This window comes from Fopius arisanus, unplaced genomic scaffold, assembly GCF_000806365.1.
Source record: "Fopius arisanus strain USDA-PBARC FA_bdor unplaced genomic scaffold, ASM80636v1 scaffold00113, whole genome shotgun sequence".
Lineage (NCBI taxonomy): Eukaryota > Metazoa > Arthropoda > Insecta > Hymenoptera > Braconidae > Fopius > Fopius arisanus.
Window position 1 is genome coordinate 62,466 of NW_011887852.1, and position 17,314 is coordinate 79,779.

Consider the following 17,314-nt stretch of genomic DNA (forward strand, 5'->3'; position numbering starts at 1 on the left):
CCACTTGGCCCCATCGTACATAAGTAACAATACAAATACCACCAAAAAAATTATTAAAATCCGTCAATTTGACTTTTTTTTTTAAATGAAGAATGAATTTTGCACTTGCCCCCTCCTTGTTCTCTTTTACCAGTTGATAATGGATATCTCCTTGAGGTGATTAAAAATTATTTAATTTGCTCCTTCAGCCGAAGGTCCTTTGAACTCTTTTAAGCATCGTTTATCTTGAGCTTCACTCGGCCTTGTTTTTATCCCTTTTCCTTTTGCTGGGCGCAGCAAAAGTTAGCAGAAGGAGGAGAAACGACAGCCACAGGAAAAGAGAGAGAGGAAGAGGGTGAGTATTCGATAGGGGATGGTTGGTATGACGTCAGCCAGGGGTTAAAAGAGAATTGGAGGAGTAAAACCTTGAAAAATAACCCTTCGGCTATATCTATGGGCGGTTGGCCCTCCCACCGTTCTCCCGCTTTTTTTTTTCCCTGAACCGACAGCTCTCAACCCCCATCCACCACCAAGAGCCCCATCCTACCACCCCGTTTGGGCCCCATGTCTACGTGGCCTGCCAGCGCTTTTTTTTTTTCTTCCTCTTTTTCTTCTTCTTCGTCGTCTTTCATTTCTTTCACTTCTTTCTCTTCAGTGCTGTGGCCGACTCTGGTCTAGAGAGGGTGAGAGAACAGAACAGAGCAGAGCAGAACATAATAGCAAGGAACCGAAAGAGGGAAAAATACCCGTGGGTGTATATATAGCAACGAGGTGAGGCAAACACCGGGGGAAGCAAGTAAAAAAGAAAAAAAGAGAGAAAAAAATAAAAAGCACCCAAGCTATATCTAAGAGACTCAAGACGCTCGGGTAAAGGCTCAAGGAGAATAAGGGCGAGTGTGTTGTAAAAGTCTAGAGGAAGAGGAAGAGGAAGAGAGGACGCCTAGCTAGCTCTTTGGAGTGAGTCTAGGTGAAGTGGTGAGGGTGGTAGAGGTGGATTGGTAGAGATAGTGAGGAGGAGAAAGAAGAAATTCAAGGAGGACCAGCCAATACATATAGAGACGAGACTGCTGCAACGACCACTATTTTTACCCTCTTTGTGTCATACCGCATCATCAGTACTCATAGTGAGCATTGTTGGATATTGGCCTGTATTGCGAGTATGTGTAAAGTCAGGGTTGACTTGAGTCAATTTTTTTTTGAATTGTACATCGAAATAAAGTTTAAGGACGCAGGGGAGTGAAATAATGAATGAAACTGGTTAGAACATATCCTCAATCCCCTGCCCATGTACTCGTAAAAGTTCTCTTCATGCCACTCTCCACTTGTATTGTGATTTATGCCCGCGATGAGGGTGGCTAACTCTCTCCTCTACGGTTTAAGATATTCCTTACCCTCCCACTCTTTGAGATTTCCTCCTTGTCCTCATACCAGGCTTTTTGTCTTCCTCTTCAAGAATAGCCCGCAAATATTTTTCAAATAAGATTACAAAGGAGTGGTGCGAGTCCAGAAAACGTCAAGCCTTTTCACCAAAATATAAAATCCAAGTGCTTCCTCTTCCTTCCTCCTTCCTCCACAGGGAGGGAATATCGAATGAGCGCTAAACGACACTCTATCAGTCCAGATACGAGGAAAATGGCTGATTCTATTTTTTTTTTATTCATTCAACAGTTTCTCCTCCTCTTTTCAGATGCAACTCTTCATTTTCATTTGACAAAACATCCTTTCTCCCTGAAGCCAGCCTCAAGATGTTTATCGTATATCGGGTCATATATATAGATGGAGAAGTAGGATGAGTCCAAAGGAAAGACGACAACAACAAGTTGAGGAGAGTGAACCGAGAGATTGATAAGATCACTTGTTTAAACTTTGAGATTTGAGAATGAAAAGCCAGAGTGAAGACACAAGCAAAATTGGATGTAGTGCTTATTTAGCCATTGATGCATATTTTGTGCAGTGTAGGAATAATTGAATTCGGAAGAATTTGAGATTAGAAGGAAGTTTCGAATTATTTAAAAGGGGAAAAACATAATCATTTTCCCTGGACAAATTTGAGAAAAATAATGAACCCCATGGTTGATGGCATTTCTCCCCCCGGGAACAAAGAAATATCCTAAACCTCCCACCCCAAATAAAAATCACAAAGACCGCCCTTCCACACCACCCTCATTCTCCTCTCCATCTCCAACGAAAAGAAGAAATCCAACTTGTTTGAGAGGATCTCAAGGAAAAATGCGTCGGTGTGTGCTCGCTGGCCCCGATAAAGGTTACAAAAAAACAATCGGAGAAAGAAAAAAATATCTCTGACACGGCAGCTGGGTTGGAATGGTATATATGGGTAAAAGAGGCTTCGTCACATTGGTGTGTCGACGTCAGTAGGTATTGGCCCCTTGTACTAACAAAAAAATGTGCGTAGAAAAAGAGGGTGAGAGGTAGGAAAGGAGAGGATAAGAAAAGCTGTATGCTATATGAGGGTGTGGGTTTTTGTATGTAGGAGATTGAGAAGAAGTGGGTAGAGAGAATGAGGATGCTTTGAACGTATAGAAGTGTTTATGTGTAGAAGCTCAGCTAGAGAGTGTGCAGAAGAGAAGATAGAGAGAGATAGCCAGAGATGAAACTAGAGACTGGAGGGATAGAAGTTTCACCATGGACCAGCATGCTATATTGCCAAGTCCCTGCTACCTCTCACCCTCAATTCCACGTGCAACCCTCTCTGCCATCCTTTTTCACCTTCTACCCGGTCCTTTTCCTTTAACCGTTTGCGAGAGCAGCAGCTTCCCGAGATGAAACCCAACTTCTCTCAGAGGGGGAGAGAACTCTGAAACCCACCCTACGTCAGGCTCTGACGTTGTCGAGTCCTTTGGGGGCTGAATCGCAGCAAAGTAGACGGCTGGAAGAGGGCGGGAGAGGTAAGGTGGGAGGAGGATTTCAGTGGATAGAAGGTGGTCGACACTGAAAGAGGACACTGCAAGGGGTGAGAGGGAGAGACAGAGCGATTGCCACCACAGGGCTGATGCCTCACTATATACTATATATTCTGGGTGGATACTGGTGGAGAAAAGAGGAACGTGTCCGAGTGGCGCACGTACTACCCATCGGCATTGAGATATTTTCCCTCAAATGACAATTATTTCATTTTTACTCTTCACTTTTGTATTTAATTGCTAATTCCAAATTTCCAAATTTCCAAATTTCCAAATTTCCAAATTTCCAATTGGAGAAAAGTTGACATTGGTAATTTTGGTATAATTAATAATTTTCATCAGCGAGATGTATGTATATTTGTTTTTCGACCATTGGAGAATGAGAGTAGAGATGGAGTTGGAGGTGGAAATGTAGCTGGGAGCGTTCAATATCAAGAGTTTTGATTTTCCCTTAATAGTATGGCCGAGGCTCTACTTCTACTTCTCCAACTAGCCTTCCTTTTCAAGTCCTCCGGACTTTCCGGGGACTTTGTCTGGGTTTCTCTCTTTTCCAGTAGCCAAGAGCCCATCTTCACTGTTCCACTGGCAGTAGTCCTTTGGGGTAGAGAAAATGTCGGTATCCAACGCGATAGTGTATAGAAGTTGTGGATGTTGGTGGAGGAGGAAGAGAGGACCTAGCTAAAGCGAGAGGAAGGCTGCTGGAAGGTAAAAGGACGCAGACGAAAGAGGTAGGGACGTGGCCAAGAGCTTCAGTTCCGTCCCAGGGCGATATTAATTTCTGCAGGACTCCTATCCAACCCTCCTACCATCGCCACCCCACCTCATACCTTTATAGTCCTCTTTACTCTCTATCCTATCTTTCAAGCACCCAAAAGCTTCACCGTTAAATTCCCTGAATTTTCGCATGGTACATTTTCAAGCTTGGTCGATTCCCAAAAGTTTCAGTCCTCGATTTGGTCTTTACAGACCGAAAACCCAATGGTTATAATGATTATTGCAAAAAGAAGGAAAAAATAAATTTTTAGGAAAAAAGGGCATAAATAAAAAATAGATTTTGATAATGAATTAAAGGAGTGAACACATGGGGGAAATAATCAGAGTTATCCCACAGTAAATCTGTCGTCGGAGTAATTTGAACCCAGGAGGCAAAGAAAAGAGGGCATGAGAGAGACAGGGGCTTTTAGGGTTTCCAAGCAATTCCCGTGGAAAAACCTGGTAAGAAAGGGGCGTGGAGGACCTGCGGGTAAATTCCCCATCCGAAAATTTTTCTTTCCAAATTATTTCACGGTCTCGCAAAGACGTATCCCCCTTTCTTGTTGTCAACCAGAGAGAGTGCGAGCGAGAAGGAGTGAAAAAATTGTGTGAATCTTTGTGGAGAGGGTTAGTGCTTCGCAACTGGATTATCATTGTCTTCACAGAATTCATTGAATTGTGTAAATTCAATTGAATGAATGATTGGATTGTACAATTTATATGTCGGGGTTATGAAGATAGAGGTGATGTGAAAAAAAAAAGGGATCAAGTCGACGGGAGTTTGGCGTGTGTCGGCACCACCTAATGGTTCGCATAAACTGGCCCTAAGATCTTAAAATAGTTGCACACAATTTATACATCCTGCTGTTGCACCTTCGACTTTAGTTTACGCGGTCGATTACCCCCTTCAAGCAGCAACTATACTTTAAAAAACATGGTATCAGTGTAACCAATCTACGAGAAAATATTTTTTTAACCGTAGAAAGTAGCCCATGAATTATTTATAATATCGATTCTCATATGTCAGAAGCTGACTTATCAGCTTAAGAAGAATCAAGCTTTCGGGCGCCTCTCGTTCCCTCTGCGATAACAAAAAAAATGCCTATTTCCGGTTGACCTTTTAAAATATGGCCTTTTTGGAGGCTCAAAGAAACAGTGGCTATTGGTCTGAGAGATGATGAGAGAATGAGAGAGTGGAAAATTATAATATATCCTCCTCGATGGGAGGCAAATGCTTTGACAGTTGATTGTTATCTTACGTCTGTATCCCGCGCCGACACCTATGAAAACTCAAACACGCGACTAAATACATCACCATGAGACTCACAACAATTGAGAGGGGGGCCTTTATCGACTCTCAACAGGGTCCGATGTTGCGTCAAATTGGTCGATGGCTCTTTGGTACATACATCAAGTACATATAGTTAGTTGTATATATACTAATACTAACGGGAAAGTTGGTTGGAGTCTCTTGGGATTGAGAGAGGGAGGATGAGCTACAACGAGAGGTGGCTTCGTCGTTCATCCAAGGACGTACATGCCAACGATCTGCCAGTCTATATGTATACATTCAGGTAGCGTTCGAGTGCAATCAGTGCTTGCTCGTTAATTAAACGGCCAAGTGAAAATCATTGATCTCGGTGTTTGGTATTGTCAATGAGAAATCAATTGGAATAATAATAGAGGCATTATTTTTTAGTCTCATCCCTTCTTATAGGGGATGGGCAACTTTTTATAAAAATATAAGAATCTTTGGTAAAAAAAAAAGCATGAACTGCACAGTGCCATGACGGAGGGCATGTAAAAAATGTCATGAGCGATGGGCCGAAGGATGCGTCCTAATGTGAACGTTCATGACGGCGGATTTTAATCGATTTTGAGAAAATTGGCATACATCGCCATTCCATCGAACAAATACATACCCTTCGTTATAGTAACGAATTAGTGCAATCCATTCAATATCATTCTCATAAAACATTGCCAAATGAATTTGAAAAAGGGAATTTCATTAATGTCGGCGCCGATTTAGCGGCCGGAGCGGTGCTAGTATAATATAACCGTAACGATTGCTGTTGGCGTTGCCATTGCCATTGCCATTGCCATTGCTATTGCCATTTAATTTCTCCATCACATTTTTTTTCTATTTTGAAAAGCATCGTGTGCGGGTATTGCGACGCTCGGGGAATGCATCGAAGAAGAGGTGGAGAGGTGCCAGGAGAAGAAGTTGCACTCAAGAGGAGGTGGCAACGTGGCCACCATGTGTGTATCAGGGGGAGAGACCAAACCAAGGGCATACCAGGCAAAACTCCAAGTGCCTTCTCTTCCTTCGTTCCTTTTTTCCTTCCTCCCGCACCTCCTCCTTGATTTTCTTTCTCTCGGTTTGTATATACGCCAACTATATACCCCTATATATACCAACCACCGCTATCTGACACGTTCTAACGTCGTACGAGAATAAACGGCTCTTCTATTTCTCTTCCTCCATTCCTCCATTCCTCCATTTTTATTTATTTATTTTTTATTCTTTCTCATCTCCTCTGGCTCTCTCTAGTGCCACCACCCTTCTTCCCTCCTCTCCTCCGTTTTTTCTAATGTGGAATTCTTCAACTTTTATTTTCCAGTGTGGACCCATCCATTCTACCTGATGAATAAAAACATGCTGGGAAAATGGGAAATGTCAACTGAATTCTCCACTCTTTGACAATCTTTAATTCAACCACTTACGGATTTAACACGTCGTGGCGGCTTCCAGGTCATTTGAATCCTCATACTGAATTCCCTTATCATGCCTCTCCATCTCAATTATTGAATTTGAAAACACAATTTTTGGTTTGGCTATTTTAATCTCCTACTAGACAGATATAGATATGCAATCGACGATTGATTGATTAAGAGGTTCGATATTCATCGAGAATTTTATTTTTACCCTTCCATGTGAAATTTCTCAGTGGTTATATGTGATATTAATCATTATTAATTTTGCATTAATAAATTCATCCGTCGGTTCATTTAATTTGCATACAATTTATAAATAGAATTATCGAATTGAAAGGAAAAATAAATGGTTGAGCTTCACTGTTGAAGGTAAAAGCTACGATGGTTAGACGAAGAGTAGGCGGAGGTGACTGTGGGGTCGAGCCAGAGGCAGCAGGGGGAGCAGAGGGAGAGAAAAAGACACCCCCTAGTGCCCATACTGGACTCGGCCCGTTTTTTTTTCTTTTTTTAGCCTTTCTTTTCTCTTTTTTTTCCTTCATTTTTTCGTTCTCTATTTTTTTTTCTGCTCCGTGTAAGCGGAAAAGAGGCGTCGAGGGGGCGAAGTGAAGCGAAGGAGAACAACTACGACGACGTCGGCCACCACGACGACGACGACGACGACGATGACGATGAAGCAGGAGTGTAAGAGGAAAAAGACGCGGGTGGAAAGAAAAGGAGATGGAATTGAGGTGGATGGGGAAGGAGGAGGTTGGATGCTGGACGCTGGTGGAAGGAGAAGCATTGGAAGGTCGTAGAGACGAACTGAACTGAACGTGTGGAGTTAAGGGAAGGAGAGAGGGATAAAGTAGAGGTAGTTGGGGTGGCATTGACGTGAGTAGGGTGAGGTTGGCGAGGATTGCGAGGATGGCGAGGTTGGCTTGGCCAGAGAGAAGAGATCCATATAGGGGTGCTCATGGCATACAAAAAAAGAACGGTGAAGGGGGAAAGATCGCCCCAGGGCTTCCCAAGATCCCAACGATTGTCTAATACTATCGTTGGACTTTGTCCCACGCACAATCGATAATATGTTGTGCGTATTGACCATTTCTTTTTGCCAGTCATGCAATATATTATTGGTTACTGGATATTGACATTTGTCATGAGTTGTTTAATAAAATCAACTTGCGAAAAAATTTAGCGAGGAAATTCATCTGCTCTTTTTTTTTATAGTCGACAGAAGGCACAACAGCTTCAGTAGAGGGTAAACTTGGCTACCTTTAAGGTAATATGTATGAGAATGATGCGTAATCCGACTATAGATAGGAGAAGTTGGTTCTCTGGAGAGATGCAAGCAAAGGTCGGACAACGGCATACACACGGGAAAAGTATTTTTCCGGTTACGAGAATTCTCGTAAAACTTTGTTGAATTCACTGGCACTCTCTCAAGAAAACCATAAGTGAAACGTTAATAAAAACTTTAAAGCTATTCATTTTTTACGCTACTCCTAGCATTGGTGATTTCATGGTAACATGACATTTGATAATGATGAGCTGGCGGCAAATTAACATTAATTAATTCTTTTTCACAAAGCAAATTACGAAATTGATTCAACTATAACGATCATCCTACAGCATGCCCATGCGATAACATTACCGACTCTCCCCTACACAATACTCCTAAATCGAGCCTAATGGCCTATCATGTTCCCCCTCATATTCACTCCACCTGAAACACAAAAGCTAACCACAAATTGTACTCTAGAAAATCCTTGAAAAATACTCTCGCTAGACATTCGCTTCAAATTCATTGACAAAGTCCATCAGGAATAATAGTTAGGGCAAAGTTGATTGTTCTACCGAACATTAACAGCCAATAACACGAGCCCTTCGCCCTTTTACGAAAAGTGTCTCAGTGACAGAGACCATAGAAAGAGAGAACCCCTACGCGGGGATAACGATTCGACCCAATTAACATATATATAAGACTGATTTTTCTAGTGTCTACATAAGCTAGGGCTGTTTGGTAAAAAAAATATTCATTCATAAATGATGCTCACCTTGGATAACTTTGAAAAACAAAGTTCATCTCTCCCGAAACGTGCATAACCCCTAGACGACTGTAGCGACTGGAATTTACTGTGCACGCAAACACGTTATTCTCCTCGATGCTGTATGTGTGGTAGTGCACTAGCGCAAAAGGGGTCGGGGTAACAGAGGAGGCCGAGGGGCCATAGCCGAGAAGGGAATACGAGTCTTCAGCACGTGAAACAGAGAACCCGAGCCCCTCTCTGCCCACAGTTGAAGTTTCCTCGATGGTTCGTCCACGTCCCACGTCCAAACGTTGGACGTTTGTAACGCATATAACCCTCTCGAGTCTCTCTTTCTGACACTCGGCTGTCTCTATCTCACCCATGTACATACACAAGAAGTACTGAGAAGCCTCTTTTGTACCCCATCGCGCGTCTACCACGTGCATCCCTCTCCCTTTTTTGGCTGTCGTGTGTGAGAGACACTCAAGCTCCTCGTCCCTCCCCGCTCGCCCTTCTCATTCCTCTTGGCTGGATAAAACGCCGCTCCCACCCTACCCCTACTTTTACTTCTACTCCACCTTTTACACCAATTCACCCACTACTTTTTTTCATCATTTTCTTTCATTTCTCCAGATAGATCATTATAATAATAATATTAAGTTATAAAATAATTTTAACTGTAATAAATAGACAATGAGTGTGTGACTAAAAAGTGTATACCTATAATAATGTAGAATAGCCTGAGTGAATAGTGTGCCTCTATCCATGGCCATCGGTGTGGCAGAAGGGAGTTGGAAAAGGGAGGTGAAGGGGGCGAAAAGGGGTGTGGGGTGAGAGGCGGGAGGCGGAAGGGCGAATGGAAGTGGTGGTGTGAGTTGTGAGTTGTGAGTTGTGTGTTAGAGGGGGCTAGAGGCCAGGGGCTCGGGGAAAGCGGTGAGGGGCACGCGGCAAGAGGCATGAGGGAAGAGGGAAGGGGAAAGGGGAAAGGGGGCAGCAGTCGCCTCGGCGTCGCCAGCCGTTAGTTCGCCGTGAGCGCTCGTTACGCGAGGACTTGAGATTATGTCATTCCACTAGCTTCAGTGTTTTCATTCGTCTTAGTTTTCTCTTCTCACCATTCAATGAAATTTAATCACTAAATTAAGACAACTCAAGTGGTTGAATCATTTTCAATATTTCGGACTGACGATGGAATTTTGTGTGTGTTAAAAACAATTGTTGGGACATGAGATTTTCACGAATGTGAAAGAGCTTGTGACAATCGGCACCAAAAAATCAGTTGAAATAAATTGATAAAAATTGAATAAATTGCAGTGCAATTGCAGATAAATTATTGATATAATTTGCCTGATTGATTAGAAATAAATGATGATGGATTGCTGAACTTGAGAAATCATCAGCAGAAAGACATTACCTCATTATCAGATTGAATCGTATCAAAGTGATTTTAAAGTTTGAAAAGACTCCGATTAGAATAAAAGTGCGTGAGAGCCAGCCGATTATTTTTTCTCTCTGTGATAAAAGCCTGGACAGTTATTATCGCCATTGCGTCATGCGTTAACGTCTTGGCGCTATTTCTCCTCATCGGCACAGTTTCAGTGTTTTTTTTTTTCCCCCCTTCTCCCTCACTGGCTATATTGATGTGTATGTGTGTGTGATTTTTCTGGCGGCTTCTAATCGGAGTTTGAGAAGGACGCGTGTGTGGCCACCGTTTGAACATTCGAGAGAGCACTGAGGCAGAGAGAGAGAGAGAGCGAGAGAGGGAATAAAAAGAGCCGGTGCAATTTTCCACGCGGTGTGTGCCAGGGCTTGAATATGTCAGCTAAGCGAAAGGCCACTGCCATCATGCAGCACCACAAGGTGAATCAACGAGTTTCTTTGTCCATCACTTTTTTTTTCCAATCCGTTTGCTCCTCATTTTTACAGCAATGTCTCTCGTTATCTTTGTTTTTTCTCCTAAGTATTTCTGTCTCGGTTGTCGCTTTCCTTTTTCCTGGCTTTGGGTGTGTGCTGTCGGCGGAGAGATACGCCTCCCACGTGATTCAGAGGTCGGTGCGATTCGTCATTTTCAACTAGGAAATTAGAAAAAAAGAAAAGTCAAAAAATATTTATTCTATTTAATTGTCTTACCTGAGTCCATGAACCTTGAAACATTATTCGAATTTTCAAATTATGGGAATACCGCGATATTACCTTGAGAGTTTCATTCAACCGTTAATAGATTTAAATGGCACGGCATCACACGCACACAGCACGTATCAAATTCACCGCTCGGCAAACTTATTCCCAAAAGCACATTTCCATTAAGAATACATCTCAACAATTGGTGGTTACTCCAATAATCAGTATCGCACAATTTTCCAGCGATATATGTATTCTCTATATCCATCCAATGGAAACAAAGAAAAGAAAACAAATAATCAAATTGATTTCATAACAATATCTTTGTTTACATGTTTTTACTAATTGAGCGTAGAGAGATCGTGCTGATTGTTTGATGTGCTGGTAAATCCTCGGGGCGAACCATCGAGTTATAAAACACAAAGCAAAAAAAGCAAACGGAAAAAAATGCAAAATAAAATAAAAAAAAAACAGGTGGAAAAAAAGGGGCAGTGATATGGTCAGATATGAGAGGGGGTAGCGATTTATAAAATATTAACCTCCGGTTTGCCCTCTCTTCTCTTTCTCTCTTTTACTCTGGTTTTTTTTTTTCCTCTTTTTCTGTGCGTGCCTCGTCAATTTATCGATCGTCGAGAGGTAGCCACCCAGTGCTCCAGCGTTATCGCTGCCACGTGCAAACTCCATTTTTTTTTTTTTCAATTTCGTTTTTGTCTCTTTGTGTATACGCCCCATTTTCTGGCACCCATGGCCTGGAACATCGGTGAATCTCGCCAATTTGTTTTTTTTTTCTTTTTCCCTTTTTCCTTTTGGTAAATTAATTTTACTGATCACTTGTCGAGCGCTTGTTCACTATGCATATACTGATTTTTTTATTTTTTCATGAAGAGGGTGTGAAAATATTTGATATGATTGGAGAATAGTACATCATCGTTTATTAAGAATGGTAAAGAGAGAATTGAAAATGATTTTCTTCATAAAATAAAAATCTGAGCGAAATAGGAATTGAAAATGAGTGAGGAATTGAAGTCGAATGAAAGTACTGGGAAAAGTTTCGTGGAAAGGTGCAATACAAGTTGAGGTAGGTAAGGGACACGAAAAATAGTCTATCCTCTTTCATCACTCAAAGCCCAAACCCATCTATTTTCCCCGGCGAGTACTTTGTCTCTCTTTTGGCCATTGAATGCATAGGTACCGGTATCGAGTTGGTCTCTCTTCTTCTTGCCTATTGGTACATAACTTTATCTCAGTTCCGCGCTCTCAATCTCCGTCGCACTCGCGTATAACTACGCCGTGGGGTACTCCTCTTTGGCGGTCCAACAGGTTATATTTTTTCAGTGTCTCTCTTTTCCTCTCCTCCTTGTTCCATGTCCTCTTTCCCTCTGTATTTTTTTCTATCAAATCATCCACCTCCCGTACATTTCTTTTAATTCTCTCTTTGCCCTCGTTTCCTTTTCACCCCTCCGTTCCTCATTCCTCTTTCTTATTTCTTATTTCTTCACTCCGACTTGCTTTTTTTTCTCATTTTCATTCATTTTTGTTTTTGATTTTTCTTCTTTCTTTTCTTTCTTCCTTATTTCGTCGCAAGAGGCCGTCCAGGCAGCCAACTCGAACCCTTTTTTCTCTCATCCTTTTCCTGACGTTCTGCACAAAGTGGATAATAGAATCGTCCTCTCACCCGTCTCACGACACCTCAATGTCTGGCTCAAATGCCACCCATCAAAGCTACACAGCCCAAATGGAAAGAGGAAAAAAAAAGAAGTAAAAAAATTCTCCTCTACTCAAAGAGAAATTCATCGGAAAAAATATTGAGTATCTCTTATTCGTTAAATCCTCATCTCCATCTCAAATAGTTACTCATCATCTGTCACCTATCAATCGTATCTATTAAATTGTTTCCTGTTGTTAAAATAATTCAGTTGCAGTTTACAGTTCTTCGGGATGTGTTCATGTCTTTTAACTGTCCCTACCGCAATTCATCAGATAACTGATAGCTGTGGGTAATTGAAACTTCGTCTCATATCATTAATAAAAGATATTTAGGGAATGGTTGTATGGATTGTGTATGGATGTTTTCTGCACTCAGTGACAAGCTAATTAATCAGCCTTGCATAAATTTTGGAAGTTTGTCAAGAGGTGCTTCTACTCGTGATTATCGCTTTTGCTAGTTCATTGACAACAAGTAATTAATCCAAATCAACATGAAATAGTAGATGATTAATTGATGGAATTTGCATAAATAGCTGGGTGGATGTAAAAGGAGATAGAAAAATCTAAAATTTGAGGATATATATTTTTTCATTTCTCATTTGGAGGAAAGCCCGGTGAGAGGTAAGAGAGTATGGATTTCCCATAAGACGTGGGTATGCCAGTGCCTGGAGCCGACAATAAGGGTGCGCCTCTAGGTACCCATGTGCCCAGCCGCGCTCTTATCCCTCCATTCGGGTTACCCATACACTCGCTCGTGTTCAAACCGTTTCCATCCCATGTATGTGTGTGCACACAAACTCCCGATATATTCTCGCTTCCATTTCCAACCGGACGAGCACTGGCACACTACCATCCACCCCCACCCATCCCCCTCAGGTATACCTTGCGTGTGCTATCGGCTCGGCCAACCCACCCTTTTATCCACCCGTCGTGTGTCTGTCCCCCTTTTACCAAGAGAGAGACAGAAAGAGTCAGTTCTCTCCCTCTCCCATTTTACCACCCTATGGCGCTTTTGCTACACTCACGCCTCCCAACCACCAACCCTCCTCCCCTCCTCCCTTCCACCCCCTCACCCTCCACCCTCTACAGTGGTGTGCTCCAGAAGCTCAACGGTTTCAACCTAACAGGACCACGCCTGCTATCCACTCGTGTTGGAATTTTTTTTTTTTTTTTTTCATTTTATTTCATTTTTCGGTTTAAAACCAGTTGGACCATCGTTTTTCCTCTCGTATTTCAGAGAGAAATCATTTCAATTTGATTTTTCGAGGGAGTGAACAATCGCTGTGGAGTATGGCCAAGTCATTTATCAATTAATGGTTCAATTAATTTTCCAAAAATTACAAGAGTAATGAAAATTTTCCGGGGTGAACGTAGGATGTTTTGTTTGTTCGATGAGTTTCTATGAAAATTTGGCATTCCAAAATTTTTTCATTTTTTTTCATTGGCAATATAATTTCGACTGGAGTTTATGCCTCGCTATTCAACTGCCGAGTCTGGGAACGATTGGAGGTTTATCGACACTGGACGACGCTCGACGACACGCTGCATGTAGTATGACTAACATACATACACAGACACATAGAGAATTGTGCCGGGCGGAATTGGTGAGCAGTAGGCGTGTGTTGATAGCATGCGGCTTGGATGTTTGTTGCGGGCATCAGAGAGGCCCCGTGTGTGTACTTCACCTCCTACCCCTCACTCGGCCCCCTCAATGTCCATCTTTTTTCCTTTCTATGTGTCTCCCTGTCGCTCTCATAGAGTTGGAAAGGGAGTTGGGTGAGTTGGGTGAGTTGGGCGAGTTGGGTGAGTTGGGTGAGTTGGGTGATTCAGGGAGCCATCCGTGTCAAGGTACACCGCATCGTCAGCGTCCACATGCAACGCCCTGTATTCTTTTTGCAACAGTCACGCCGTTTGCCAATGAACTGCGGTTCCGTGTGTGTGCTGCAGGAACACGGTGACAAACTCTCACCGATCGCCCCCTCCCCCCCTCCAAATGAGAAAAAGATATGGACCTGACGTGTCGATAAATAAATAAAAATAAAAGCAATCCTGAAATTTTCCATTCCTCTTTTTCCAGTCCAACTGCAACTATCTATTTTTTTTTTCCACCGAGTAATTGATATTGTCAGAGTTGAACTAGCCATTTTAATTCCATTTTCACTAATCCTTCGTTTCTTAGGGAAATTAGATTTTCTGGAAAATTCAATGATTTCACAAGCCTTTAAATAGAGTCATCTCCCGTAGAGCATCATGAATCATTTTAAGTAATATCTTGTCGGATTCTTCCAGTCGAAATTCTTCCCATGAAACATAATTCAATATCGTGGAATGTAATTGGATGCATAAAATATAGATCTTCGCGGGTGTCCCGCGATCTCGTCTGCGAAACCAAAAATAACGGATCTATTATATAAATGGAGAATAGATAGTTTCACCATTGTTTTGCATCCGTAAAAATTTTAATTGATAAATTTCATTGTAAAATGATGAAATATGTATCAACTTCTTTTAAATTGGGAGTGCCCTCACTATTAAGCGTTCAAAAGATATTTTTATTTTCCAATATATTTATGAAAACCTCACTCTCAAATCGAATTGACATTTTACCCTCTACTCGTGATAAATATTACAAGAGCCATTAAAAAATTGACACATGCAGCCAGCGAATTTTTCCCTCCAATGATCTCCCTCATCAACAATGCTCTGTCAAATTATTAATGACCCTCAATTAGCTTCGGTTAAATGTACCCGGAGCACAAGTTGAGGAGACATATTCTCCTCTAAAATTCCGTCTCACATTCCTTATGCCGTTAAATTCAACATGGTCGCAGTGCAGGAGATGATGGTTGGGAAATCTGTGAGAGAAAGATCCATGCCAAACAATGTGGGAGATGTCAGAGGATGGAGAAATTGAGACTGGAATAGCGAGCGTTGGGGTTATATATCTCTCTTTCTCGCTTTCCCGATTCGATCCCTTCTACGGTAATATGCCGATCGAATTACGCAGCAATCTCCTCGAATCCCCGATATGTCCCCGACCTACGACTACTACATGCTAAACCTTTCTATTCTCTTCCTCCACCCACACCACTTTTCCTCCCTTCATACCAGCCTTCTTCTATGGTTATGGTTAGACTTCATGCTCACGCATTCGGGATTAATTTGGCGTAATAGACGCTTGAAAACGTTATGAGAGGATGATGTAAATTAAAATTTGCTATATGGCCAACTCTACAATAAGGAGGCGGGTGTCAAAATTCCCACTGCTCGAGCATTCATCCTCAAATCAAATCAAATCTCATCATCTCATAATTATTTCTTGTCCGAATTAACCCAATTTATCATTTATTTATCGAATCAATAACTTAAATGTGATAATGAATCTCTAGACGGTTTTGTAACCCTTCCGAACAAGATTGACACTGGAAGGGAAAAGACTTTTTGCATCTCAGTTTCATAATTCAATTTGATTTAACTCATACCTAACGTCATTCACTGAGTGTGACATGAGAATTTTGCGGGATTGAAAGGGAGACGGGAATTGCACCGAAATTGAGGATGGTCGGGGATGGGAGACCGGATGCCACGCTCGGTAGGTGGGTAATTATTCGAGACCGTGAAACTTAATTACGCAGGTTGGACTTGGAAGTGAAGGAATAAGAGAGAGAGCTACTGGAGGTCACCTACCACCTTTCGATGCCAAGACGATGCCAAGACCGATGCCATATATCACTCTGTGATCGATTATCACACAAAAAACCAAACTCGGATAGACCTCGCCATGAGATAATATTTATAATATTCATTTACCCAGGTTTACCTCAAATTCCATATCAACTGTGCTCACTCCAAACGGGGAATATAAATTATTGAATAGAATTTGGGGGAATGTTGAAAAATGAACAAGTCCTTTTTTATTCGTCGCTATATTGGAACGTATTCCGGACGTGCTGTAATTTGGAATCTGTGGCCTCCATTTCATGAATAGATTCAATTTCATAAGCTAAATTAGTGGAAGCACATCAGAAAACAGCAAAAGTCCATTAGTCTCATTTTAACTCGGACAATTGCGCTGCTCAATGTACTGCCTCGATCGAAAATATTGAGGTGTATTTTTTTTCTTTGTAAATTATTTATCATCATAGATATATTATTCATTAGAGATAGGGGAGATTATAAATTTTAGTGTGGAGAAAAAAAGGGCGGACATATGTGAGGTATGTGAATTTTTTTTTGAGTTTTTGGTATGGAGTGAGTGTGCGGTGGTTGCAGTGTGCTGGCAGCAGTGGTATAGGAAACAGCCTGGGGAGCGGGTTATGTACGTGGGTGGGTCAGCGATAGTTTATTCAGCGGATTATTGACGGGTTTGGTGCGGTGTACGGGATCCCAGGGATATGGGCTGCATGTGAAAAGCCCTGGTGAAGTGGCAGGAGACAAGGGGGTACCTCACTCACTCAAAAATAGCCCCTGGTCAAACCGAAAACTCACCCTCACAATATCCAACGCTTCGAATTTTTTTATGATCCTGACAAATGAAACAAAATGGCACCAGGAGAGAGAGACCTATAAATAAATTGCTTCTAGCCATTGTAATTTTTAATAAAGCAAAATAGACATTGCAGACAGCTGTTTAACTGATGGAATAGCGATTATTTCATGCGGTATTTAACCACTTCCGGCTGACGTATCCGGACGTGAACACCTTAACTTCTATTCGGAATTCATACAAATCTGGTCAACATCTTTAAAAAAACATCCAAGAATGTTTGAAAATGAGAGGAGAGATGAGAATTGGGCTGGACTGAAATCTTGTATACGATAAATCCTAATTATAACCAGCGAAAACATAAGTACTCGTTAAACTTTAATTCGTGTATGCTCAACCGCACAGGTTCGTGCTGAAAACCCTCAAACGTGTGTTTTCATTAGTTCTACCTTTCGAGCATTTGCTCTTTATCGCCTCCATCGTAATAACATGATTCCCTCCAGCAATTAAAGAAAAAGTGAAAATTGGCGAGTGACGATGGCAATATGATACCCTCTAGTGCCACTCCTCACTTAAATCAATACACACCTGTTTATTCAAATAAATAGTGAATAAAATCAAAGAAT

At 41.7% G+C, this 17,314-nt stretch overlaps 1 protein-coding gene across 3 annotated transcripts in view; it reads left to right on the top strand.

Moving 5' to 3' along the window:
• Window positions 1-9,414: 9,414 nt before the first annotated feature.
• LOC105271571 (nucleolar protein 4-like) overlaps window positions 9,415-17,314 on the top strand; it is a 28,442-nt gene continuing 20,542 nt past the window's right edge. For all 3 annotated transcript variants that reach the window (XM_011313197.1, XM_011313198.1, XM_011313199.1), the window contains exon 1: window positions 9,415-10,234. In XM_011313197.1, the coding sequence (XP_011311499.1) occupies window positions 10,190-10,234 (45 nt within the window). In that variant the 5' untranslated portion in view covers window positions 9,415-10,189. The remainder of the gene's footprint in view (window positions 10,235-17,314) is intronic.